At 39.2% G+C, this 27426-nt stretch overlaps 2 protein-coding genes, 1 long non-coding RNA gene and 2 pseudogenes across 24 annotated transcripts in view; 4 read left to right on the top strand and 1 right to left on the bottom strand.

Moving 5' to 3' along the window:
• LOC127525756 (protocadherin gamma-A12-like) overlaps window positions 1-27426 on the top strand; it is a 169497-nt gene that overhangs the window by 57594 nt on the left and 84477 nt on the right. For 11 of the 22 annotated variants that reach the window (XM_051918652.1, XM_051918629.1, XM_051918628.1 and 8 more), the window contains one exon: window positions 3645-3930. The exons of 8 other annotated variants lie outside the window; for them this stretch is intronic. In XM_051918652.1, the coding sequence (XP_051774612.1) occupies window positions 3645-3930 (286 nt within the window). Of the gene's footprint in view, window positions 1-1391; window positions 3931-14352; window positions 14665-16174; window positions 16901-27426 lie in introns of those variants that run through there. 3 more of the 22 variants (XM_051918626.1, XM_051918630.1, XM_051918662.1) reach the window with 3 other exon arrangements.
• LOC127525765 (protocadherin beta-16-like) overlaps window positions 1-27426 on the top strand; it is a 71905-nt pseudogene that overhangs the window by 41534 nt on the left and 2945 nt on the right.
• On the top strand, window positions 5022-7944 carry LOC127525767 (protocadherin beta-15-like). The gene has a single exon (XM_051918715.1). The coding sequence runs from the start codon at window positions 5207-5209 to the stop codon at window positions 7598-7600; it is 2394 nt and encodes a 797-aa protein (XP_051774675.1). The 5' UTR covers window positions 5022-5206; the 3' UTR covers window positions 7601-7944.
• Window positions 19901-27426, bottom strand: part of LOC127525780 (uncharacterized) — a 38080-nt gene continuing 30554 nt past the window's right edge. Inside the window, exon 3 of the long non-coding RNA XR_007933416.1 lies at window positions 19901-19984. This is a non-coding gene — a long non-coding RNA (uncharacterized LOC127525780). The remainder of the gene's footprint in view (window positions 19985-27426) is intronic.
• LOC127525774 (protocadherin gamma-A11-like) lies at window positions 23579-26514 on the top strand (annotated as a pseudogene).

Below are 27426 nucleotides of genomic sequence, written 5' to 3'. Positions count from 1 at the left end.
GTTCCTCAGGAGTCAGTCTTGGGCCCTTTACTTTTTTAACATTTATCCATTTATCTGTCACCTCTTGGCCACCTCTTGAGATCGCTTGGCCTCCATTATCACTTGTATGCTGAAGATATGCAGATTTATATACATTCTAAACCTGATGAGCACCCTGAAGCTGATTTTCTTTCCGACTGTATTACTGAGATAAAAAAACATGGATGAATAATAATTTCCTGTGTCTGAATAGTGTTAAAACTGAAGTTATGCTCATTGGTTCCATCATCAAATTTCCAAAGCTGGTTCTCTATCTTTGACTTTTGATGGCTCTGTTTTGGAAACCTAAAAAAGTGAGGAACGAGTTATTTTTGATGCTAATCTTTCATTTGATTTTTTTGTTCAGAGTACTGTTAAAAGATATTTTTTTTCCATCTCAGTGCTTTCTCTTTCTTTGCTCTTCTGCCTCTTGAACTTAGGGAAATTCATATGTATGAAACTTTTAAAGTTCAACTTAAGACTATTTTTTAAACTTGCATTTGCTTGCTGATATTTATTATTATTATTATTCTCTTTTTTTATTTTCATTTTTTTTTTTTTTTTACTTAACTGTATTGTTTATATTGTGTACAGCCTTTTGAGAAGCTGCTTTTAAATGTGCTTTATAAAAATATAGTTTTTTATTATTATTATTATTATTATTATTATTATTATTATTATTATTCTCAAAAAAAAAAAAAAAACTTTTTTGGTGTAACATCTACACTGGAAAAAAAAAAAACGTGAAAAAATAGAACCCCTTATACTGTGGGAAAATGAAGGAATTTTCTCTTTTAATATGTTCACAGGTGTTTTCCCCATATTTTGAATTTCGCCTTGCATTGCGTTGTGTTTTAGGGTGAAAGGGAATGTCCATTATCGTGGCAATTCGCGTTTGCCAGTTTGTTATGATCGAATTCAAAATGAGCTTTGACACAAAGCTGTAATTTTACAAACCACCGATTGTCGACCATTACAAGTCTGACCTCCTTTGGCGCTGTCCGTGGTGCTGATGTGTTGTGGCTTGAACTGTAACGTGTGCAGCCTTGTGAAAAAGATTGTGTTTGGGTCGTTCAGCGGATTTGTGTTGTGTTTCATTGTGTAACAATAATATCACTTGATCACAGAATTCTCTAATCTTGTAATGAGTGTTTGACAACACTCTTTTTTATTTTTTATTTTTTATTTCAAGATTAAAGTAACTATTTTGATTTTATGGCGTGTTAGAAATATGTTTTGCTAAATTTATACATCTATGTATGGATTAACATCTCATTTGGTCCTCATGGTGTCGCTGTTGACCTGTGCTTCCAATTTCTTTTCGTTATCTCCACCCATTTGCGTTGCTATTTTCTGAATGCATGTCCGGTGTCTGTACGGTGGTTGTCTTTAGTCTTTCTTAGAACAGCTGAATATGAGCTGGTGTTAAAACTGATAGTAATTCGTTCTTATTTGCTTGTCATTTTATGTCGAGTAGTCCTCATTTTGTCCACAACAAAAATGATGCATACAGGACTGTTGGCGACGACACTATATCTTTTCTTCTCCATCTTTTTTATGGCGCACACCGCTTATGGAGACGTGAGCTATTCTTTCCCGGAGGAGATGAAACGCGGATCTGTGATTGGAAATATAGCAAAGGATCTCGGGCTCGATGTGAACAGACTGTCATTTCGTAAGGCTCGTATTGATACTGAAGGTAACAGAAAACGATACTGTGACATTAATTTGAATACAGGAGAACTGACCGTAGCGGAGAGAATCGACAGAGAGGGACTTTGTGGAAAGAAAGATTCGTGTGTTTTAAAGCAAGAGCTGGTGCTGGAGAATCCATTAGAATTACATGCTATCAATCTTCGGGTTCAAGATGTTAACGACAACAGTCCTTATTTCGGTAAAGATGTGATTAATCTGGAGATAAGGGAATCCGCCGTTAAAGGCACGCGCTTCTTGCTTGAAGAAGCAAACGATGCAGATATTGGGCAAAATTCTGTACAAAGCTATTCTATTCAAAATAATGAATATTTTGTTTTGTCAGTGCAAAGTAACTCTCTTGGAGAGAAGTACGCTGAAATAATTTTAAATAAAGAGCTGGATCGCGAGCACGAGCAGGAGGTGACATTAATTCTTACTGCGGTAGACGGCGGGACTCCACCGAGATCAGGTACTGTAGCCATACACGTCACTGTGCTGGATGCTAATGATAATGCTCCAGTCTTTAGTCAGGCCGTCTATAAAGTCAGTCTGCCTGAAAATTCTCCTGTAGATACTGTAGTGGTGACAGTGAGCGCTACTGATGCTGACGAGGGACAAAACGGAGAAGTGACCTATGAATTTGGTCATGTTATGGAAGACTATAAACATTTGTTTCACCTTGATCGGAAGACAGGTGTCATCAGCATAAAAGGGCCAATAGATTTTGAGGAAGAAGCCACATTTAGTCTGCGAATAATAGCTAAAGATGGTTCAGGTCTAACATCTTACTCAAATGTAGTAATCAGTGTAAGTGACATTAATGATAACGCCCCTATAATAATAGTAAAATCACTTAATGGCCCGATTCCTGAGAACGCGTTACCCGGTACAGAGGTTGGCATCATTAATGTTCAGGACAGAGACTCTGAGAATAACGGACAGGTCCGCTGCTTCATTCAGCAAAACATCCCATTTAAACTCGTTCCTTCAATCAAAAATTACTATTCTCTGGTGACCACAGGTGAATTAGACCGCGAGCTGCTCTCTGATTATAATCTTACAATCACTGCTACTGATGAGGGCTCTCCGCCTTTATCTTCCACTAAGAATATTCACTTGACTGTAGCTGACGTGAATGATAATCCACCTGTATTTCAGGAGCACAATTACAGAGCTCATGTACAAGAAAATAACAAACCGGGCTCCTCTATTTGTTCAGTATCAGCTACAGACCCGGACTGGAGACAGAATGGCACTGTAGTTTATTCTCTGTTGTCCTCTGATGTCAATGGCGCACCGGTGTCCTCCTTTCTGTCCATTAACGGAGACACCGGGGTCATTCATGCCGTGAGATCATTTGATTACGAACAGCTGAAGAGTTTCAAAGTGCTCGTGTTAGCCAGAGACAACGGTTCTCCTCCTCTGAGCAGTAACGTGAGCGTGAGTGTCTTTATATCGGATGAGAATGACAACTCCCCTCAGATATTATACCCCTCTCTGGAAGGAAACTCCTTCATGACCGAGATGGTGCCCAAAGCTGCGCAGGCAGGCTCCCTGGTCTCCAAGGTGATCGCCGTGGATGCGGATTCTGGCCAGAACGCGTGGCTCTCGTATCACATTATTAAAGCGACTGATCCGGGACTTTTCACTATCGGTGTCCACAGCGGGGAGATCAGGACGCAGCGGGACATTTCTGAATCTGACAGCATGAAACAGAACCTTATTGTGTCAGTGAGAGATAACGGACAGCCCTCTCTCTCAGCCACGTGCGTGTTGTATTTACTCATATCAGATAACTTGGCTGAAGTTCCAGAACTGAAAGACATGTCTCATGACGAGAGCAGCTCCAAACTGACGTTTTATTTGATCATCGCGCTGGTGTCCGTTTCCACTTTCTTCCTGACCTTCATCATCATCATCCTGGCCGTGAGGTTTTGTCGCAGGAGAAAGCCCAGACTGTTGTTTGATGGAGCTGTAGCCATTCCCAGCGCGTATCTCCCTCCAAATTACGCAGAGGTGGAGGGCGCGGGAACTCTCCGCAGCACTTACAATTATGACGCGTACCTGACCACGGGCTCGCGCACTAGTGACTTCAAGTTCGTCAGATCTTATAATGAGGGCACACTGACTGCTGACCTGACTCTGAAAAAGACAGCTTTGGATGATCTTGAAGGGCTTGATGCAGAGGCTATGCAAGAAAGTACCTCTGAAAATAAGGTATGAAATTGGTTCCACATTTTCTTAATGTGAGCTATCACCATGAAATTTAATTTACTCTTATTTTTAAATATTTGTTTGTTTAATGGCATTGAAAAAGTAGATTTTTGCACCATAGTCTCATAATCAGAAAGATCTATAAACTACTACTTTTCTCACCCTGGCAATCATTCATATGGAATTCTTCTTTTCTTGTTTTTTCTCTTATTGTTTTGTGTTACAACCTAAGAAACTGACTTTACCAGATCATCTGACATCAGTACATTTCCTCATATCTATCCATTTGACCAATATTAGAAGTTTACATAAAATTCTAAATAGTGGCTTTTTAAATACATTTCCAGAAGTGAATTTTAATTAGGAAGCAATTTGAGAGTTTCTTATGATACAATTTTATAATACAATCCATGTTTGTTCATTCGTTCTGAATATTGCAAAAACCAAACCAATTTTTGGCCCTATATACATATATATATATATATATATATATATATATATATATATATATATATATATATATATATATATATATATATATATATATATTAACCAAAAATTAATCAGACATTTTTTAAATTTTTGATATATTTTTACTAGTGGGTGCAGGACACTATAGTTCATTTATGTAAGTGAGGATATCAAAATAAAGTAAACTGTGACATATTATACCCCAAAATTCTTCATACAGTGGACTACCAGTAAAATTGATAAAAATCTGAAACCAAAAATTATTCAGACACTTTGACCTGACCATGTTTTGCTTAAGTGTTATCTGACAAAATTAAGATTATTTTTTTTCTGACAGTTAAACTCTGAGATCTTGTCATATTTTATTACCATTTTTTTTAAACTATAGTGAATAAACTGTATTAATGAATGAAATGTTCAAGGTGTCTGAATAAATTTTGGTTTGACTGTATATACTGTATTGTGGAAAGAGTTTGTGGATCTGTAACTCTTTCATTTGGTCTCTGGGTGACGCTCTTATGTTATACACAGCTTAGGAAGTGATCTCATCTGTGCCGTGTGTCCTGATGCCCCAGTTTAATCAGTGTTGCACAGCGAGCAGAGGAGGGAGAGATGAGGGGTGGATGGGGAGGGGAGTGCTGTAGGCGTGCAGAGAAAGAGAGAGATGAAAATAAAAATCTAAGCCGACAGGAGCAGGCATCAGAGCGCAGTGTCTGCCCTAGCTATTTGAGGATCAGTTCAGAATGCGCTTTTATTGTCATTATTTTTATTCTTTATTATTTAAATATAACCATTAATATTTTACAACATGATTTGTTTGTCCAGACGCGTACTGGCACATTTCTTGCTTCAGCTTTGCTTCTGCTTCATTTGCATGTGTGGTTCTCTTGCTGAAGTGCGTTATTCGGTTCCAGAGGAGATGCAGCAAGGCTCCATCATCGGCAATGTGGCGAGAGATTTGGGAATAGATGTGACGGAGCTCATGAGGCGCAATGCTCGAGTTGTTGCTGAGGGGAGCCGACAGTTTTGTGAGCTGAGTGCAGAAACAGGCTCTCTGTTGGTGAGCGAGAGAATGGACCGTGAGGAGCTTTGCACACAGTCTGCACCCTGTGTCCTGCAATTTCAACTCCTATTGGAGAATCCGCTCAAAGTGTACAGTCTCCTCTTGGACATCCAGGACATCAACGATAACAGCCCAGCATTTGATAACGGTCAGATTGAGCTTGAGCTACTGGAGTCAACGGTTCTAGGGAGGCGTTTTCCACTTGAAAGTGCTCACGATCCTGACATAGGAGCTAATTCTGTTCAGCATTATCAACTCAGCGAGAGTGAATATTTTGCTTTAGAGATGAATACTCAGGTGGACAGAAATGCATATCCTGAATTGGTCCTCAAAAAGCCTTTGGATCGAGAAAACCAAGCTGATCACTTTCTGACCCTAAGTGGAGTAGATGGTGGCCGGCCTTCTCGTTCTGGAACAGCTTCAATTCACATTCACGTGTTAGATGCTAATGATAATGTTCCTGTGTTTGGTCAAAGGGTGTACAAAGTCAGTGCACAAGAAAATTCAGCTCGAGGTTCTGTGTTGGTTAAATTAAATGCAACCGATTTAGACAGCGGGATTTACGGGGAAGTTAGTTACTCTTTTAGTCACGTGCCTGATAAGACGAGGGGGATTTTGGCTGTTGACCCCGTGACGGGTGAGGTGAGAGTCACGGGTGCATTGGATTACGAGGAGGCCAGTTCTCATGAGCTGGATGTACAAGCCAAAGATGGAGGAGGACAGTCGTCTCACTGTAAACTCATCATAGATGTGATAGATGTGAATGACAATGCACCTATTATTGCAGTTAAATCAAACTCTGCTACTGTGCCAGAAGACGCTTCACCTGGAACTATGGTGGCTTTGCTACATGTTTATGACCTTGATACCGGCACCAGTGGCCGGGTCACATGTGAGATATCTGATGATGTGCCATTTAAGCTTGTATCAGAAGTAAAAAATTACTTTATGCTTGTGATTGATGGAGTTTTAGACCGGGAAAAGTGTCCTCACTATAACATAACAGTGACTGCTGTGGATGCTGGCACACCCCCTTTATTCAGCAGCAAAACTGTAGCCATAACAGTTACAGACGTTAATGATAATCCTCCTATTTTTAGACACAGTGACTACAGCATCCAGTTTGCAGAAAATCAGCCTCAGGGAACCCCAGTCATTAAAGTCAGAGCTGACGATGCAGATGAGGGGCAGAATGCTAGAATCCTGTATTCTCTTTCAGAAGATGCAGCTTCTCTTTTCTCCATTAATGCAGAGAACGGTGAGATATTTACTCTACGGCCCTTTGATTACGAAACATCCACTCACTTCAGTGTTCAAGTGATGGCTCGTGATGGAGGCAGTCCTCCGTTCACCAGCACATGCACTGTCCGGGTCTTTATTACAGATCAGAACGACAATGCTCCGGTTGTTCTTTACCCAGTTCAGTTTGATGGATACCTTGCGGATGACATTGTGCCCCGAGCTGCTCCTGCAGGTTATTTGGTCACTAAAGTGGTTGCTGTTGATGCAGATGCAGGGCACAATGCATGGCTGTCCTATCGAATTGTGAAAGCCACGCAGCCCAATTTGTTCTCGATTGGACTTCACTGTGGGGAAATTCGGACACTAAGACCATTTGTAGAAGATGATGAGATCAAACAAACCTTGCTAGTCTCTGTGAGTGATAACGGGCCTGAGTCTTTGTCTGCCACTGCAACTGTTAATATTATGACTGAAGACGGCTTGCCTATCATCGATGAGCTCTTTGCACGTGGCATAGATGAGTCACATGCTCACAATGACCTTACTCTGTATTTAATACTGGCTCTGGCAGGCGTGTCCAGTCTTTTATTTGTGCTCATAATTGCTATGGTCTATATGAGATTATGTAGACACAGATACATGTATCGCTCAACTGCAAACTTACCCGTTTTTCCTCCTACCTACGGACCACCTGGCTACTCCGACGTGAGCCGCTTCACTACTTTGCAGAAGGATGATCGATATAACTCTTTCTTAACAACAGGCTCGTGGAGAGGGGACTTCAGATTCGGCTCTGACTTTGTTGATTTTGACATGCAGAATAAGAGTGGGTCGTCTGTGCATGTGGGTGGACGCAGCACTGCACGTGCGACGCTCTTAGTGCCACATAAGTTCTAAACCAGATGGTTTGACCCTGACAATCATACTTAAAATCCTTATCAACAGATCGGACTGAAAATCTTTTAATCAAACAAATGACAAATGTTCATAATTATAATGCATTAGCTGTTTCATGAAAACACATTACAGTGAATCCTTCACTTTTATTGTGTCCTTTTCTGCTTTAATTTTGAATGTGACAAGATCTTGACATCAATGTTTTAGTTTTTTTGTAATTGCACTTTAAAGACTTTTGTGTGCTCTTTATTGTTATATGCGGTTCTAATGTGTGTGTGTGTGTGTGTGTGTGTATATATATATATATATATATAGAGAGAGAGAGAGAGAGAGAGAGAGCTTGGACTACATATATATATTAGTGCTGTCGAACGATTTATCGCGAAAAATAAAAGTTTGTTTACGTAATATATATATATATATATATATATATATATATATATATATATATATATATATATATATAATTTATATTATATATAAATATAAATATTTTACACATAAATATAATATATTTTTGTTAAATATATTCATGCATGTGTGTGAATTTATATATACATAATAAATATACACAGTACACACACATATATTATGTAAACACAAACTTTTATTTTATATATAGTCCAAGCACGACTGTCACGATGAGCACAGACTTTACTTTTTTTCCTTTGGAAGGCATGCATGTCAATCTGCTTTTTTTATTGAAAAGCTGTAATCACTGAGTTTGTATTTGATGAGGATCCATCTCTGCTTTGTATCTTTGATCAGACGGTCACTCTGTTTAGGACTCTCTCTCTCAAAAGAAAGATTAAATGATTGAAAGATTTTGAATCTGCATTTCACATGAACACAATGCTTCTGTGAACCGGATTTAAAACAATTTCATCTTCATCTGTCTTTATGTACTCTAGCGCTTTATTTTTGGTTGTATACATATTAAGCTTACATGTTATATAACCTTTACAATAAACAAACCATGCATTTATAATTAATTTACACAAACACTAATTTTTGCCAGAAGATGTTAACCTATAGTTATTGATTTGAGCCAGAATCACTGTCACTGGAGATGTCTACATTTACACTTCAGATGTTTTAACATTTACTCTGGATAGTGCTGTTAATGTGATTTATGTGCTTTGTAAAGTGACTTTCGGTTTTAGGAATTATATTAATAAAAAATATTTATCAAAAGACGCACAATCTGAGCGTCTCTTTTAACCCTTATAAGGTCTTTGGGGTATTTTTAGACCCCAAACAACGTTTGCTAAAATAAAAATAAAAAATGTTCTCTTTGTCCAAATGACATGAAACAAAAACACTTTTGGTTAAAACTTTCTAGATCTACAAATAATAAAAAATAAATAAATAAATAAAAATGGAGTGAAATCTTGTTTTTATGTTAGTGTAGAAAAAAAAGTCACACTCAGGGTCTTTGGGGACCCCAGGCAACAAAATGTAATTTTTTAACAAAAAAAATAGTTTTTTTTAAAAAAACAAATGTAATTTTAGTCTGTTTATTAATGTTTTTACTTTATATTTGTGCAGTTTTTGGAGGATTTATCATATCTTTTACATTTATATATAATATATATTGAATAGGTTTTTGTAAAAAAACAGCTTTTTATGTAAGATTCACTTTATAAAAGACCCACATTTCTAACTTTCATTCATGGGGATAACATGGATAATTTGACATGGTTTAGAGTAAGATTTTTGCCCATCTTTTGGAAAATGCAGTTTTAAAAGTAAAAAAAAAAAAAAAAAAAAAGGCTGCAGAGCTCCACTATTTGCTATGTGCTATTTGACTAACTGAAAGTCATCTTTTCACAAGTATTTTTCAGTTGGATTCATATCTAAATATTATGAAATCACAATTATGAAAATAATAATTACTTTTTGTCAAAGTTTAGCAATTTTTTGTACTGAAAAAAAAATAAATTTTTCAAACATTAATAAACAGAGTAAAATTACTTTTGTTAAAAAAAAAAAATATACATATATATATATACATATATATATATATATATATATATATATATTGTTACAAAATTACATTTTGTTGCCTGGGACCGCACAAGGGTTAAATGGGAAATTAGGAAATACTGCATGCAACTTTAGATACATTTATGAATGATCTTGTTGATTATTCAGGAAGAATATTCTACATGATCAAAATACCCTTCACAAGTCTTCCTAGTGTCCCAATGTGTCTGTCCTGTGTTTCATTAGAGATATGAATGTTTTATTTACTCAGGTAGGTTGTATCTTTACTCTTAACAGTAAATGTGCTTGCAGTAACTAGTGCGAAGACAGAATATATTTGTGCATATGCCTGTCTTTCAATCCAGGTAGCATAAGATACAATTGTAATGTGGAATTTCACCTTGAAGTTGTTCATAGTTGAATCATTGCATGAAAGCCTAGTATTAAGTTATCTTGTTTCACGGGTTACACTGGTCATACTTTTGCTTAGTAAGTCATACTGTTTATCTTTTGCAGTGCTAGTTGCTGCAAGCATCACTTTTGCTTTAAAGCAGAGATTTCTACAGGCTTTAAAGTTATTAGTAAGAAATATATCCAACGTTAAAAGGTGTGAAAAGTCTCTCTTTGTTTAACATTTTTTATTACATTTACCACTAAGATACTTTGCCATGAAATTGTCATGATATTTAACAGATGAGTCTAAAAATGAGAAGTTTGCTTTGACAAACTAACCATAATATCTAACCACAATTTAACAGCTGTCCAGACTTTTGATTTGAGCTTCTTATCTAGGACAAAGGATGATTTCATCTCATGACTATGAAGCCACATGTAAACTTGGTTTTTCACTGGGTCTGCAGGATTAAATATAGAATCTAGATGGAGAGTAATGTTTTCTCTGAGCAGATGTTTGTGTGTTTATTACTGTGACTGTGCACTGAGCTCATCTGCAGTGTATAACATGTTCTGACATGCCTTTAATCGGACCATGAACGCCTGACACACACACGTGAGCATACATAATGCCACATAATGCCACAAAAGAGAGATTGGGGTTGAATATGCAAATACATTTCAATCAAATGTCATTGTGAGCTTAATTTAGGGATTTTCAGGTGACAGAGCAAATTCAATTAGCAACAGATCTTCTAATGGTTAATATATCACTTAAAAATCCCAACATAAAATGTGTTTTATTAACTGAATCATAGTTTTTGGCTTAACAGTAGTTCTTCTGAGTGCCAGTTATGAATGTATGGAATATACACATGTAGTTAAATGCTTGGTATCACTGATGAATTGATTTTCGTCTTAATTGTAGTCTTATTTTAACATTTGGTTTGTAAGTGGAGGGTATTACTTCTATATATATAGTTAGTCTGATTAGTATTGTTATTAATAATGCTTTTATTTAGCCGATTATTGATTACTTTATTTTATTATTACTATTATTATTGAAGTACTAAAAACTATTATTATGAAATTGCATTCCTTTCATGTACTGCATGTTTTGTAATAACTTTAAACTACTACTAGTGCTACTACTCTCAGAAAAAGGTACAAAAGTTGTCACTAGGGCAGTTACCCTTTCAAAAGGTACCTTGTACCTTATTTACCCCTAAAGGGTGCATATAAGTATCTTATATTAGCACCATTTGAAAGGGTACCACCCCAGTAACAGCTTTTGTTTTTTCTGAGGGTATACAGTAATGGGACTGTTATGTACTGCAGATCCAGTCAGTGACGGTGTGCTATTTAAAGTGTTCACCCATGTGTGTTTAAATTGTTGCTTTAGGCAGGCCTACTTCTGCTGTACACTTCTGTACATGTGAGAAGGGTTCTCTCTGTGTGTGTGTGTGTGTGTGTGTGTGTGTGTGTGTGTGTGTGTGTGTGTGTGTGTTTGTACTTGCTTGCTTATATGATTCATGAGGACACAAATTTGTATAATGACATGGCACTGGTATTACAACATAAACGTGGTTTATATTTCCTGCATCCTCGTAATTAAAATACCTTAAAAAGCAAACTAAACTGTTTTATTTAAATTTTAAAAAATGCATAAAGTTGTCTGTGATGGGTAGGTTTAGTACAGTACAGTAAAAGACATTCTATAGGCGTAATGGTTCTCATAATGATAGGCGCACCTGTGTGTGTGTGTGTGTGTGTGTGTGTGTGTGTGTGTGTGTGTGTGTGTGTGTGTGTGTGTGTGTGTGTGTGTGTGTGAGAAAGAAGATTAAAACAGACTTGTAATCCAATCTGATTGTCATTTTAGTGCACACATGCAGAGATGCCTTCATGAAAAGCTATTGGAGGGTGACAGAGGCAGAAATGTGTCTCCTCACATGTCCCACATATTCTTGTTTTTCTAACTGTACAATTTCTGATCAAGATGGAGATCATGTATGCTAGTATGTCATTATGTCACAGTGTTCTTGTGAAAGCCATCCTCAGTGTTTTATAGTTTTCTGAGTGCACTTTGGGTGTGGTTTCTCTCATTTTAATGTTTAGATCTTAGTGTGGGTGTCTTTTCATTTTGTTTAACTGGTAATACAGATGCTTGCCTTGGCAAACGCCTCTATTGCATACAGTGTAAGTGCTTCAAACAAATCAGCACATTTTCTTCAGGAAAAAGTGTAAATCTATTTATTGTTGATTATTTTTATCTCTTCTCTTCCCTCCATGACCTGCACCTTTGCTTCATCCTGATGAATGGAAACGAATCAATCCCATCTTAGGTAAGAAACATATATTTGATATACTGCTATTTTTATATAAAATATCATTGTCAATCCACAGAAAGCTTCTTTTTTTTTTTTTTTTTTTTTTTTTTCACTTCCATATACACTTTCTATCTCTCTCTTTCTGTCTCTTTTAAATTTTCATACTCTCCTTAACATCTCTGCTACATGTTTTTACTTTTAAAGTCCTCATGATGGGCTGTTTTGCATATGTTCAGTTCAGTATCTGAATGTAAGCATACAGTATGTGCAGTGCTCCATCTTGTGGTGGTTCACTAAAACACTGCCATAGATACTGCATCATCTTACTGCATGAGTGTGTGTGTATGTAGGTGCGTGCATGTGTGTGTGTCTGCACTATGTAGGTCTCTGGCTCTCCTCCCCTGCTGCAGCAGTGTGTCACTATGCTTTAAGGCTGGACTCTGGCCCACTTTTACAGCATTAAAATGCATCAGGCTATATAGGGCTCAGTCTGAATAATGCAATCTCATTACACTAAGTATGTATGACTATGCGGCAGCTTCAGAGCTCATTTTTCATGCATCCACACAGCATTGTTGTCAGTGTGTTTGAATCAACTGCAGAACCCAAAACCACATATTGGCATAATAACACAAACATGCTTCTGTATTTATACAGCTGCAAACATTGTAAAATGATCAGTGTCATACTGCAAAACCTTAGTGAAGAAATTCTGGTAACAATTTATAATTTGTTTGAAACTAGTTAAATTCATCATAAATTATGAATAGCATTTCAAAAGCATTTATGAATCTGGGTTATGTTAATTTAATAATATTTTACTGTTTATTCATAACAATGTTAATTTGTACAACCTGAAATGTTACAAAATGTATTTGTAAAATTGTCCCAGATTAAGAAAAGAATGTGGATCATGATAATTAATGCATTAGCTAATGGTAATGCATTAATCCTTTATGTAAAGTGTTACTGGAAATCTTTTATTTTATTTGTTGTGAAGCTTTGACAATCAGAAACTTTTGCACAATGTCTGTTGTTGTGTTTGTTGAATCACACACACACACACACACACACACACACACACACACACACACACACACACACACAGGTTTGTTTTGCTATCTTAGTGAGGACATTCCATAGGTGTAATGGTTTTTATACTGTACAAACTGTACATTCTATCCCCTACACTACCTAAACCTACCATAACAGAAAATATTCTGAATTTTTACATGTTTAATAAAACATAGTTTAGTGTGTTTTTAAATATATTTTAAATATGAGGACTCATGAAATGTCCTCCTATTTCATGTTTACGTCGTCATACCAGTATAATACCCATGTCATTATACAAATGTGTGTCCTCATAAATCACAAAAAACAAGCACACACATACATATTCAGCTTTTACAGGACCAGACTGAGGATTGTGTCTGTTTTTTGGAGTTCACACTCGACTGGCTTTCATCATTTTTAAATGTAGGTCATCATCAGCTAACGTAGACAGTAGGATCACATCTGACTGGCTCGATATTACACACTTTCTTCATTATTTTTTATTAAATCAGAGGGTTTTTTAACAAGAGGGTAGCCAAACAAGATGGCACCTAAAATCACGTTTGGCCACCCTCTTGTTAAACACCTGTCATGGAATACACATTGGTTCATGATAAACTGTAATTGCTAAAGTCTGATCGAGCTGACTTTATTTAATTCTGTGTTGTATTTTTTCCATGACTCTGTTCCTGCACTGCGCTCATTACAATAATAAATTGGACTTTTTTAAACACCAAGTGCTCACAATCAAGTTTCTGTCCAGTAGTGACAATTAATAGAACCAGAAATGTTGCAAGAACCTCATATTGCACTCTCATAAATCAGACCATGTTAGCTCTTTTTGCCCTGATGCTGCTCAGTCCAGCACTGCTGTTGTGCTTCTTATTGACTGTGAGAGGTGCTGTTGCCCAGGGAGAGGATAGTGCTCAAAAGAGCTGCGTAAAGAAGGCATTGCGTCAGACAGGACAGAGAAAACAGACGAAGCGCTGTTGTTTGTACGTTACGCTCGTTTTGGAACATTCTGAACAATACAGAGTGGATTTCTAAATTCTTGAATATTTGAAAACTGATACAATACAAGTGTATGATTGTATTTTACTCGGATTACTACATTTGCAGGATGGGGGACAACAAAAGGGTCCATTTGCGGCGGTGTGTAAAATGGCAAGCAGGATTCTCCATTTTTCTTTTATTCGTGCTGAACTCGGCGTCCGGGCAGATTCGTTACTCCATTCCAGAGGAAATGAGACCAGGATTGTTTGTCGGAGATGTGGCGAAGGATCTCGGTTTGGATGTGAAAAGGTTGGTGTCTGGTCGTGCGCGTCTCGTCATTGATGACAGTAGACAATATGTCGAACTGAACCGTAACAAAGGACATTTGGTGGTGAAAGAGAGAATAGACAGAGAGCAGCTCTGCGGACAAAAATCACCGTGTAGTTTCGGTCTTGAGATTTTGCTTGAAAATCCTCTTGAATTTTTCTCGATTACAATCGAGATTCAGGACATCAATGATCATGCACCCGTTTTTTCTAAGAGAGAAATCATTTTAGAGATTAGCGAGTCCACGCCTATAGGCACCATTTTCTTGTTAGACACCGCGACTGATCCCGATGTTGGGTTGAATTCTCTTCAAAGCTATAGTCTGAAACCTACTGATAATTTTGCTTTAAAGCAGCACAGTCGCTCAGACGGCAGCAAGTATGCAGAGATGGTGTTGCAGTCAGTGTTAGACAGAGAGAAACAGAGCGAGCATTCACTTATATTAACGGCTATAGATGGTGGAGACCCGCCGCGCTCTGGAACTGTTAAAATACTCGTTTCTGTCCTTGATGCCAATGATAATTCACCCATTTTTAGTGAAACAATGTATAAAGCAAGTGTAGCTGAGAACGCGGTAAGGGGGACATTGATAACTAAAGTAAGTGCCTCTGATGCAGATCAAGGTTTCAATGGCAATGTCACGTATTCATTTACTCATATCGGAGAGGACGCAGCGCACCTCTTCCAAATCAGTGCAGCCACTGGTGATATAACACTCACTGGCACTTTAGACTATGAAGCTGTTCAGCAATATGAACTTAATTTGCAGGCTAAAGACCCATGGGGCCTAACCGGTGCAAGTAAATTAGTCATAGATGTTGTAGATGTTAATGACAACAGCCCGATTATAACAATGACATCTTTTTCGGGTAAAATACAAGAGGATTCTCCACCTGGCACCGTTGTAGCTTTGATAAGCGTCCAGGATGTAGACTCCGGTAGAAATGGACAGGTCCGCTTAAGTTTGGAACAAAACTCCCCCTTTGCAATTAAACCATCACCGCGTAAGTACTACACTTTAGTAACCGACGCGCCACTGGACCGAGAAAAAGTTTCCATTTTTAACTTAACGTTAGTTGCATCAGACGAAGGCAGCCCCTCATTATTCAGTAAAAAAACAATTTCACTAGAAATTACTGATATCAACGACAACGCGCCAGCCTTTAGTCAGCGTGAATATAAAACGTATATATTAGAGAATAACTCTCCCGGCGTTTCATTGCTTACTCTTCAAGCAACAGATCCTGACGCAGGGCAAAACGCGCGTATCGCGTATTATATCATAGATACCGATGTAAATGGTTCTCCTGTCTCAGCGTACTTCTCTGTTAACGCAGACAATGGAATTATCCACGCGGTTCGGTCATTTGATTATGAACAAATGAAAGAGTTTAAAATACACGTGAGAGCGCAGGATGGAGGGTCTCCACCTCTCGGTTCAAATGCTACAGTTCTCATTAACGTTCAGGACCAGAATGACAACGCGCCTCAGGTTCTGTATCCGGTCCAGTCAGCCGCTTCTGTGGTGGCTGAAATAGTGCCTCGTTCGGCAGATGTGGGTTATCTGGTGACTAAAGTGGTGGCTGTTGATGTGGACTCTGGTCAGAATGCCTGGCTCTCATATAAACTGCACAAAGCCACAGACAGGGCGCTGTTTGAAGTGGGCTTACAGAATGGAGAAATAAGAACTGTACGCCAAGTCACAGATAAAGATGCTGTTAAACAAAGACTCACTGTTGTAGTGGAGGACAACGGGCAGCCCTCTCGATCAGCTACAGTCAATGTTAACGTGGCGGTGGCGGACAGCTTCCCTGAAGTGCTCTCGGAGTTCACTGACTTTACGCACGACAAGGAATATAACAATAACATGACTTTCTATCTGGTCCTGGCCTTGGCTGCAGTCTCATTTCTTTTCATAACATGTTTAGTCGTCATAATATCTGTTAAAATCTACAGATGGAGACAATCTCGTTTGTATTATCACTCAAATCTCCCGGTTATTCCGTACTATCCGCCGCGTTACGCGGACACTGTTGGCACAGGAACTCTGCAGCACGTGCATAATTATGAAATTTATAGAACTACAGACTCCAGGAAAAGTGATGTAAAGTATTTCGGGCCCATCAGTCAAAGTCTGATGAGTGTTGACGTGAGTGGAACAGAAACAATTCCAAAGGAGACACGAGCCGCTGACTGTACCGATGCGCACAGCACACTGGTGAGTTTGCACAGATATGTTTTTAATAGCTTTTACTTATTACTAACAGATGATTGTCAATCTAAATGGTGTGTTCTCTTTTGCACATTTGCATGTTTTGTAAGCCTGAGGAAGGTTGATTGACCAAAACGTTGCTCATTAAAACATTTTTGTGATGATACAAACTCGAGTAGTATTATTTTTAGTAGTATATTTTTTCTAGTTTACATAGCTTTTAAAATATATAGTTTTTGATTCTGGTAGTCTGCAATTTTGTGATTATGGCTATTGGAGATCTTTAAACAGCCCGTGCTGTGGCGCTGTCCATGGTGCTGAAAAGTGTGTCCTCGGTTTAATCATTCTTATCCTCTGTATGTAGCCTCTATGGTATGCTCACAAATCGCTTGATATGAGCTATAGTCTCTTTAAAATATTTGTTATGAATAATTATTCGTTTGTGTTTCTGGAATAACACCGTCTCTCTTTGGTGCTGCAGCTGCAAACATCCAAATTGTTTTCTAAAATGACCCCTTTTTTTGGTAAATTATATCAAGTCACCTTTATTTATATAGCGATTATACAATACAGATTGTTTTTAAAGCATAACAGGACCATTTTGGCTGTTGTTCAGCTAAAGTCAGAAAAGTCATATGGTTACAATAGATTGCGAAAATGAACATGATGGAAATTATTTTGGTTTAAATTAGGTTTATAATAGCCTGACTGCTTGCTTTAGTATGTAATACATTATTGCTGTATTCTTCCATGTTTTGACTGCTAGTCTACGTTTTGAACTCTGAGTGCCGCTGTCGGCCTGTGAATCTAAGTGTGTTGAGTCACTGCACTATTTACGTCATTTGTCCTCACTGGGCAGGAGGGTGGTGGGGAAAAGACATATGCAGTCCGAAAGGAGAAATGAAGAAATGCGCCATCGACAGCACTTGTGGCCATATCTTTTAAAATCGTTTATCAGTATAATTGACGCTTCTGTTTTCCACGCAGCAGTTACATATTTTCTTTAATTACCGAATGCATGAGATGGAGACTGCATTCGTCATGTTTTTTGCAGAACAGCGCTTCTCCTCTGTATGGATTCGCCTGCTTTTGTTTTTTGTAGCACACCAGGTGATTGAGGCACAAGTTCGATATTCTGTACCAGAAGAAATGGTGTCCGGATCTATGATTGGCGATTTATCGAGAGACCTCGGACTGAGTATTGGCAGGCTTAGATCCGGACGGGCTCGAGTTGCGTCGGAGGATGGAAGCGAGCTGGTGCAATTTCAGTCAGACAAAGGAACTCTGCTCGTGAAAAAACGCATAGATCGAGAAGAAATCTGCGGTCAGACTTCGCCGTGCAGCTTCAGCTTTGAGATCGTTTTAGAAAATCCAATGGAGTTATTTAGCGTCACAGTTGAAATATTGGATATTAACGATAATTCACCCGCTTTTCCTTCGAAAGAGATTACTGTAGATATAAGTGAATCGGCGATGGTTGGAGCGCAGTTCATATTAGGCAGTGCTGTAGATCCCGATGTAGGAATAAATACACTTCAAGGCTACAGCCTTAAACCAACAACGCATTTTAGTCTAAAAGAGCAGACACACTCTGACGGAAGTAAGTATGCAGAGATGGTGCTTGATCGGCCGCTAGATAGAGAGCAGCAGGCGGAGATGAGGCTCATTCTTACCGCGGCGGATGGCGGCACTCCTCAGCGCACTGGTACAGTGAGTATCCGTGTCATCATTCAAGATGCAAATGACAATGCCCCGATTTTTACACAAGCAGTTTACAAAGCTTTTGTTTCGGAAAACTCACCAAAGGGTGCTCTCGTTACTACAGTATCTGCTAATGATAAAGATGAGGGAGCATTTGGCCATGTAACATATTACCTTGATCAAATATCCAAGGCGAGTAATGTGTTTTCTCTTAATCCTGACAACGGGGAGATTCGAGTGCTGGGGAATATAGATTACGAGAAGGTTAAACAATATCAATTAACTGTAATGGCCAAAGACAAGGGTTCTCTGTCCAATTCCTGTAAAGTTATTGTGGAGGTGACCGATGTGAATGATAACGTGCCAGTCATAAGCTTAACGTCATTTTCAAATACAATTGCAGAGGACTCACCCACCGACACCACAGTTGCTATAATAAGTGTTAAAGATGCAGATTCTGGGAAGAATGGTCTTATAAGTTGCAGTATAAGCCCATCTTTGCCTTTTAAGATGAAGTCAACGCTTGCCAATTACTATACTTTAGTATCAGACGGTCCTTTAGACCGCGAAACTGTCTCGGAGTACAACATTACAATAACAGTGACTGATCAAGGATCACCTCCTTTAAGCAACAATAAAACGCTTGTCGTTAGAATTAATGACGTCAACGATAACGAGCCAGTGTTTGATAAAAGTGTCTACTCGGCGGATATGGCTGAAAACAATTCACCGGGTCATTCAATCACTCGCGTTCATGCTCGCGATGCAGACTCGAACCAGAATGCGAGGGTAGCGTACCTCCTTGAAGACGTGCAGATAAACGGCGAATCATTGTCTTCTCTTGTATCAGTTAACGCTGAAACTGGTGTTGTTTATGCCATGCGTTCGTTTGACTACGAAAAAATAAAATCACTAGATTTCAGGGTGAAGGCTCAGGATGGCGGTGCGCCAGCTCTCAGCAGCAGTGCACAAATTAAAATCCAAATTCAAGATCAGAATGATAACGCGCCTCAGGTTCTGTATCCGGTCCAGTCAGCTGCTTCTGTGGTGGCTGAAATAGTGCCTCGTTCGGCAGATGTGGGTTATCTGGTGACTAAAGTGGTGGCTGTTGATGTGGACTCTGGTCAGAATGCCTGGCTCTCATATAAACTGCACAAAGCCACAGACAGGGCGCTGTTTGAAGTGGGCTTACAGAATGGAGAAATAAGAACTGTACGCCAAGTCACAGATAAAGATGCTGTCAAACAAAGACTCACTGTTGTAGTGGAGGACAACGGGCAGCCCTCTCGATCAGCTACAGTCAATGTTAACGTGGCGGTGGCGGACAGCTTCCCTGAAGTGCTCTCGGAGTTCACCGACTTTACGCACGACAAGGAATACAACGATAACCTGACTTTCTATCTGGTCTTGGCTTTGGCTGCAGTCTCATTTCTTTTCATAACATGTTTAGTCGTCATAATATCTGTTAAAGTCTACAGGTGGAGACAATCTCGTTTGTATCATCACTCAAATCTCCCAGTAATTCCGTACTATCCGCCGCGTTACGCGGACACCGTTGGCACAGGAACTCTGCAGCACGCATATAATTATGAGGTTTATAGCACGACAGATTCCAGAAGGAGTGACTGTAAGTTCGCCAGACCTGCTAGTCAGGGTGTGTTAATAGTGGACCCCAGTTCTACAGGGACAGTGCAGCGCGCGCAAAGCGAGAAAAACATCCTTGATGAACCAGACTCTTCGCTACAGGTGGGTAAATATTAAATAGGCTTTTTAAAGTGTTTTATTTCCCTTTTACCCTCGAAATGTTCCCACATGTGCTTCTTTCACTTAAAATCTTAAAATCTCATTTCAGCACTGGACAGCAACAGTGCAGTTTGTGATGTTTTTTTTTTTTTTTTCTTTTTTTTTCTTAGACTGTTGTTCCTTGTTGGGGTGATTGCTCTTCGATTGTTTCTTTCACTATATATATATATATATATTTTTTTTTTTTTTTTTTTTTTTTTTTTTTTTTCTATTTTCTACATATTGTGTAGTTACTTAGACATGTTAACGCTCACTTTGAACAGCAAGGGCCGCTGTTGATCAGTGAAACATTTTATGCTGTGCTTTGTCATCCAGCAATCTTTACCCCTCCCCATTTTCTTGCGTGTTAGCAGATGAGGGCAAGGCTGCCTCGACATTTTTTATTCAGGGTTGTATGCGGCACATACTAAGGTTTGCATTTTCGTTGCATTATTTTTCCTCACACCATCTTGGACTACATCACAACATTTTAACTGGATCTGCTCTTTGTTAACCCTGTGATTATGGTGCATCGGAGCTGTTGGATGACAGAATGCAGTCATCGGTCTTGGCGATGGAAAATGCTTTGGCTGTTATCAATGTTTTCTTCTTGTCATGTTTACACTGCAAGCGGACAGATACGATATTCGATTCCGGAGGAGATGAAGAAAGGTTCACTCATAGGTAATGTAGCACAAGATCTGGGGCTCGATTTAAAAAGGCTTCGAGCGGGTCGAGCGCGTATAGTGACCGGAGAAAGCACTCAATACGCAGAGCTTAAAACAGACAAAGGGATGCTAGTCGTGAGTGAGAGAATAGACCGAGAACAGCTTTGCGGCGACATCACACCGTGCAGCTTCAGCTTCGAGATGATTCTAGAGAACCCAATGGAGCTGCACCCAGTTACTGTTGAAATATTGGATGAAAATGATCACGCGCCGTCGTTTCAGAACAAAGAATTAAAATTCGAAATTAGTGAGTCTGCAACGCTGGGTTCACGCTTTTTGTTGGAAAGCGCAGATGATCACGATGTAGGTGTGAACTCACTGCAGAATTATATTTTATCGACAAATAATCATTTTGTTATAAAGCAACACTCAAATCCAGACGGCAGTAAATACGCGGAAATGGTTTTGCAGAAAGCCTTAGACCGGGAGGAGCATCCTCATCTGTCTCTGAAGCTGATCGCTGTAGATGGCGGAAGCCCGCAGAGATCTGGCTCTGTTAATATAGATGTTACTGTTTTAGATGTGAATGACAATGCACCTGTGTTTAACCAGACAGTTTATAGGGCATCTGTGATGGAGAATGCACAGAGAGGCACGTACATTACTACCGTTAACGCTACAGACGCAGACGCTGGTTCAAACGGGCGAATAACATACAATTTCTACAAACAAAAAGGAACCGCTGCGCAGTTATTCAATATTGATAGCAACACTGGCATTATTTCTGTTGTTGGAGAAATTGATCATGAAAAAGATACTAAATTTGAACTGACAGTCGAGGCTAGGGATCAGGGTGGGTTAACTGATTCGAGTAAAATTGCATTAGAGGTCATTGATGTAAACGACAATGCACCTGTCATTAATATAATGTCTTTCTCGAGCTCAGTATCTGAAAATGCTCCACCTGATACTACAATTGCAATAATTAATGTTAAGGACTCAGACACTGATGATAATGGCAAAGTCAATTGTTTTATAGAAGGATCTGAAGATTTTGCAATAAAATCGACTTTAAGAAATTATTATTCTTTAGTCACGAATGCTATTTTAGATCGTGAGAAGTTATCAGAGTACAACATCACTGTCATCGCTACTGATTCCGGAAAGCCACCTTTAACAAGCAGAAAAACATTTAATCTGAAAGTTACGGATGTTAATGATAATGCCCCAGTTTTTAAGGACAGTGTTTATAATTCATACTTGCTAGAGAATAATTCACCCGGCGTTTCTATTCTCAGAATCAGAGCTCATGACCCGGATGAAAATCAGAATGCTCGTATATCTTACATGCTAGAAGAAAGTGACTTGGGCGGATCTCCTGTAGGAACGTATGTTTCTGTTAACGCGGAGAGCGGGGTTGTACATGCAGTGCGCTCTTTTGATTATGAACAAATCAAAAACATTAAGATAACTATTAAAGCGCAGGACGGAGGCTCTCCTCCGCTTTGTAGCAACGTAACCGTGAACATTTTCATCCAAGATCAGAATGACAACGCGCCTCAGGTTCTGTATCCGGTCCAGTCAGCCGCTTCTGTGGTGGCTGAAATAGTGCCTCGTTCGGCAGATGTGGGTTATCTGGTGACTAAAGTGGTGGCTGTTGATGTGGACTCTGGTCAGAATGCCTGGCTCTCATATAAACTGCACAAAGCCACAGACAGGGCGCTGTTTGAAGTGGGCTTACAGAATGGAGAAATAAGAACTGTACGCCAAGTCACAGATAAAGATGCTGTCAAACAAAGACTCACTGTTGTAGTGGAGGACAACGGGCAGCCCTCTCGATCAGCTACAGTCAATGTTAACGTAGGTGGTGGCGGACAGCTTCCCTGAAGTGCTCTCGGAGTTCACTGACTTTACGCACGACAAGGAATATAACAATAACTTGACTCTCTATCTGGTCCTGGCCTTGGCTGCAGTCTCATTTCTTTTCATAACATGTTTAGTTGTCATAATATCTGTCAAAATCTACAGGTGGAGACAATCTCGTCTGTATTACAAGTCCAATCTTCCAGTTATTCCGTATTATCCGCCGCGTTACGCGGATACCGTGGGCACAGGAACTCTGCAGCACGCATATAATTATGAGGTTTACAGAACGACCGATTCCAGAAGAAGCGACTGTAAGTTTGTCAGACCTGCAAGTCAGAACGTGTTGATAGTGGATCATAATTCTACAGGGACACTGCAGCGCGCGCCCAACGAGAAAAACGTGCTGGATGAATTAGATTCGCCGGTAGAGGTGAGAAATTCTCATTCTTATTTTTCTTATTCTTATTCTCAGTGATTTATTTGTCAGGAACCATGCACACACGCACACACACACACACACACACACACACACACACACACACACACACACACAAAAACAATCTCAAGAGAAGAGATGCTTGCGCCAGATTTAGCTACTAGCTAATTTCCATCTGCAGTTCCTGGGATTATTATTGTTTTTATTATTCACTCAATTAATGTAATATGATAATGTGAAAACGGTATGAATTCATTTTCAGTGCAGACTTCTTGCACAGCACATTTAATCTCTCCTTGTATTTCATGTTAGGAGAAACTGTGTGACATTTTACTCATTTATCTTCAATTGTCTGTACTGAGGTTGTATATATTTCACCAACTCCTCAGTGAGCAGCGCTGCTGTTGATTTAGATGTATTATATTTTTTCTTCGTCCAACTGTTCTTTTGAAATGTGTGCATTCTGTTAATGCTTATTTTGGACTCTAAGGGCCGCTGTTGGTCAATGAAATGCTTTGTGTGCAATATGCTTGTCTAACAGTAAACCTTGGCCCCACCCAATCAGTGCGCGCTGTGACGCAGCAGTCTCCCTCTATTTCATTCGTTTCGGGATGGTGAGAGGGTGACTATCTATTTCCTTTTCTCTTCCAAACGAATACAAAACGGTTTTTGCAGTCCTACCTTGGAATGTTCTTTTATTCCACTGAATACTGGAAATATTAATGGTGAACTTGCTTTCTAATCAGCATGGCTGTTAAGGATTTTTATCGAAATGGATGTGCTCGATGGCATGGTTTCTTCCGACCGCAGTGGCAAGTATTGTTTTTCATCTCGTGCTACATTCCTTTTGCCATATCTCAAATCCGGTACTCCATCCCTGAAGAAATGAGTAAAGGCTCGCTTATTGGTAATGTAGCACAGGATCTGGGGCTAGATTTAAAAAGGCTTCGAGCGGGTCGAGCGCGTATCGTGACCGGAGAAAGCACTCAATACGCAGAGCTTAAAACAGACAAAGGATTTCTAGTCGTGAGTGAGAGAATAGACCGAGAACAGCTATGCGGCGACATCACACCGTGCAGCTTCAGCTTCGAGATCATTCTAGAGAACCCAATGGAGCTGCACCAGGTTACGGTCGAAATAACTGATGTTAATGATAATTCTCCGGTGTTTGAAAAGAATAAAATTAGTTTTGAAATAAGTGAATCGGCAGCTCTTGGTTCGAGTTTTGCTTTAGAAAGGGCGTATGACCCTGACGTGGAATTGAATTCTTTGCAAAATTATATTCTCACACGAAATGATTATTTTGTTCTTAAACAAAACTCAAACCCAGACGGCAGTAAATACGTTGAGATGGTTCTTGATAAAGCCTTAGACCGGGAGGAGCATCCTCATCTATCTCTGAAGCTGATCGCTGTAGATGGCGGAAGCCCGCAGAGGTCTGGCTCTGTTAATATAGATGTTACTGTTTTAGATGTGAATGACAATGCACCTGTGTTTAATCAGACAGTTTATAGGGCATCTGTGATGGAGAATGCACAGAAAGGTACTTACCTAATCACTGTAAATGCAACAGATGCAGATAGTGGCACAAACGGACAAATACTTTATTCCTTTTCTGATATAAAAGAACAATTTAAAGACATTTTTAACATTGACGGCGATACAGGTCAGATAACTGTTATAGGTGATATTGATTTTGAAAAAGAAAGGCGGTTTGAAATAAGAGTTAAGGCCAAAGACCAAGGGGGTTTGACGAGCACTAGTAAACTTATAATTGATGTAACTGACATAAATGATAATGCACCTGCGATAAACGTGATGTCTCTCTCGAGCACTATAGCAGAAGATTCCCCCCCAAGTACTACTGTTGCTATAATTCATGTGAAAGACGCGGACTCAGGAAGAAATGGGCAGATTACGTGTTCTATTGACAAAAACCTCCCGTTCAGTATCAAATCATCGCTCTCAAACTATTATAATTTAATCACAGATGCCTTTTCTTGACCGTGAAACTCAGTCAGAATATAATATAACAGTAACTGCGACTGATTCTGGTTCACCTGCACTCTCGAGCTCAACGACACTACGGCTTAAAGTTTCTGACATCAATGACAACGCGCCATTCTTTGAACGAAGTAGCTATTCAGCGCACCTTCCTGAAAATAACGCAGCAGGGTTGTCCATATGTAGTGTGACGGCGAGAGATTTAGATTGGAATCAAAACGCCAGAGTGTCATATTTTTTAGAAGATACTCAAATTGGTGGAGCGCCGATTTCCTCGTACGTCTCTATAAACACTGAGAATGGTGTGTTACACGCAGTTCGTTCATTTGATTATGAGCAAATTAAACAGCTTAGTTTCGTTGTAAAAGCGCAGGACGGAGGCTCTCCTCCTCTCAGCAGCAACGTGAGCGTGAAAATAATCATTCAGGACCAGAATGACAACGCGCCTCAGGTTCTGTATCCGGTCCAGTCAGCCGCTTCTGTGGTGGCTGAAATAGTGCCTCGTTCGGCAGATGTGGGTTATCTGGTGACTAAAGTGGTGGCTGTTGATGTGGACTCTGGTCAGAATGCCTGGCTCTCATATAAACTGCACAAAGTCACAGACAGGGCGCTGTTTGAAGTGGGCTTACAGAATGGAGAAATAAGAACTGTACGCCAAGTCACAGATAAAGATGCTGTCAAACAAAGACTCACTGTTGTAGTGGAGGACAACGGGCAGCCCTCTCGATCAGCTACAGTCAATGTTAACGTGGCGGTGGCGGACAGCTTCCCTGAAGTGCTCTCGGAGTTCACTGACTTTACGCACGACAAGGAATACAACGATAACCTGACTTTCTATCTGGTCTTGGCCTTGGCTGTGGTTTCATTTCTCTTTATCGTGTCTATCATTGCCATACTGTCAGTCAAATGCTACAGATGGAGACGCGAGCGCACGTTTTACAAATCTGGAGGGAATCTTCCAGTTATTCCGTATTATCCGCCTCTTTACGCAGACGTAGGCGGCACAGGAACTTTACAGCACGTGTACAATTATGAGGTTTGCAGAACCACTGACTCCAGAAAGAGTGATCTGAAATACGTCAGACCTTGCAGTGAGAGCATCATTAGTCTGGACACCAGTGGAACACACACACTCACGCATGCGCAGAGGGAGAGACTGAACTTTGATGGTTGTGATGATCAGGTGAGAATTATATTTCTTATTACTCTTTTATGCGCTATTTTAAAACGTTTCTCATGATTGAACATCTTTGCTTGAACTGTTGTCACGGTCTCTGACTTGTTTTCTGAAATGAAGTGTCTCCGCAATTTTAAGAAATGTTTAAATAACTTTAGCAAGAAATGACACGAATCATCTGCTGTTTTATTTTTATCCGTTTATTATAGTCTGGTCAGCTTTTTACTTTAGTATTTACTGCAGTTGTGTAACTCAAATATTTTTGTCTCTTTTTTGAGGTCTGGTGTTTTTCAACGTGTTGCGTTTATGTAGTTCATTTTTCCCATATGAAAGAAAATATCTGCTTATTTTTCAGCTTCCGAATGATGTCTTTTTTTTTTTTTTTTTTTTTTTTTTTTTTTTTTGACACGTTAAGTGGAAGTTACTTTTTATTCCGTTTTTATTTATTTTCATTTACAGTCCTGCAGTATATGGCACGCTGCCACGGAAATGTCAGTTTAAAAATGTTAACTTTATTAACCCGTAGCATTCAGAGTTCGTTATTTACCATTTTACATTTTTTTCCTTGCATGATTTTCACTTGTTTTTGTCAAGAAGTGAGAAACTCTATTCATGCATTTGCTCCCCTGACCATGGTGCGGAATCGATGCGGTCGATTACGTATTCTGCTGCATCTCTTTACAGCACACTATATTTTTGATATTTTCAACATCTTTTTGGTCTGTCCTCCTGTTCAAAAGTTGAACTGTACACTATTTCATTTATGATTAGATATTTCTTATTTGTATAATTGTATTTTAGGTATTTCTTCCTTTCTGGCTTGATCAGTGTTCATATACTGATGTGGCCTCATCAAAACACGAAATGTGTTTGTTTGTTTTTTCCCCTTCTATCTTTA

Source organism: Ctenopharyngodon idella, chromosome 14 (assembly GCF_019924925.1).
Source record: "Ctenopharyngodon idella isolate HZGC_01 chromosome 14, HZGC01, whole genome shotgun sequence".
In the NCBI taxonomy this organism is placed as follows: Eukaryota; Metazoa; Chordata; class Actinopteri; order Cypriniformes; family Xenocyprididae; genus Ctenopharyngodon; species Ctenopharyngodon idella.
The sequence above is the reverse complement of the archived record's forward strand: the minus strand, read 5'-3'. Positions and strand labels throughout refer to the sequence as shown.

Coding starts and splice junctions, on each gene's coding strand:
- LOC127525767 (XM_051918715.1), top strand. CDS start 5,207: ATGATTTGTTTGTCCAGACGCGTACTGGCACATTTCTTGCTTCAGCTT.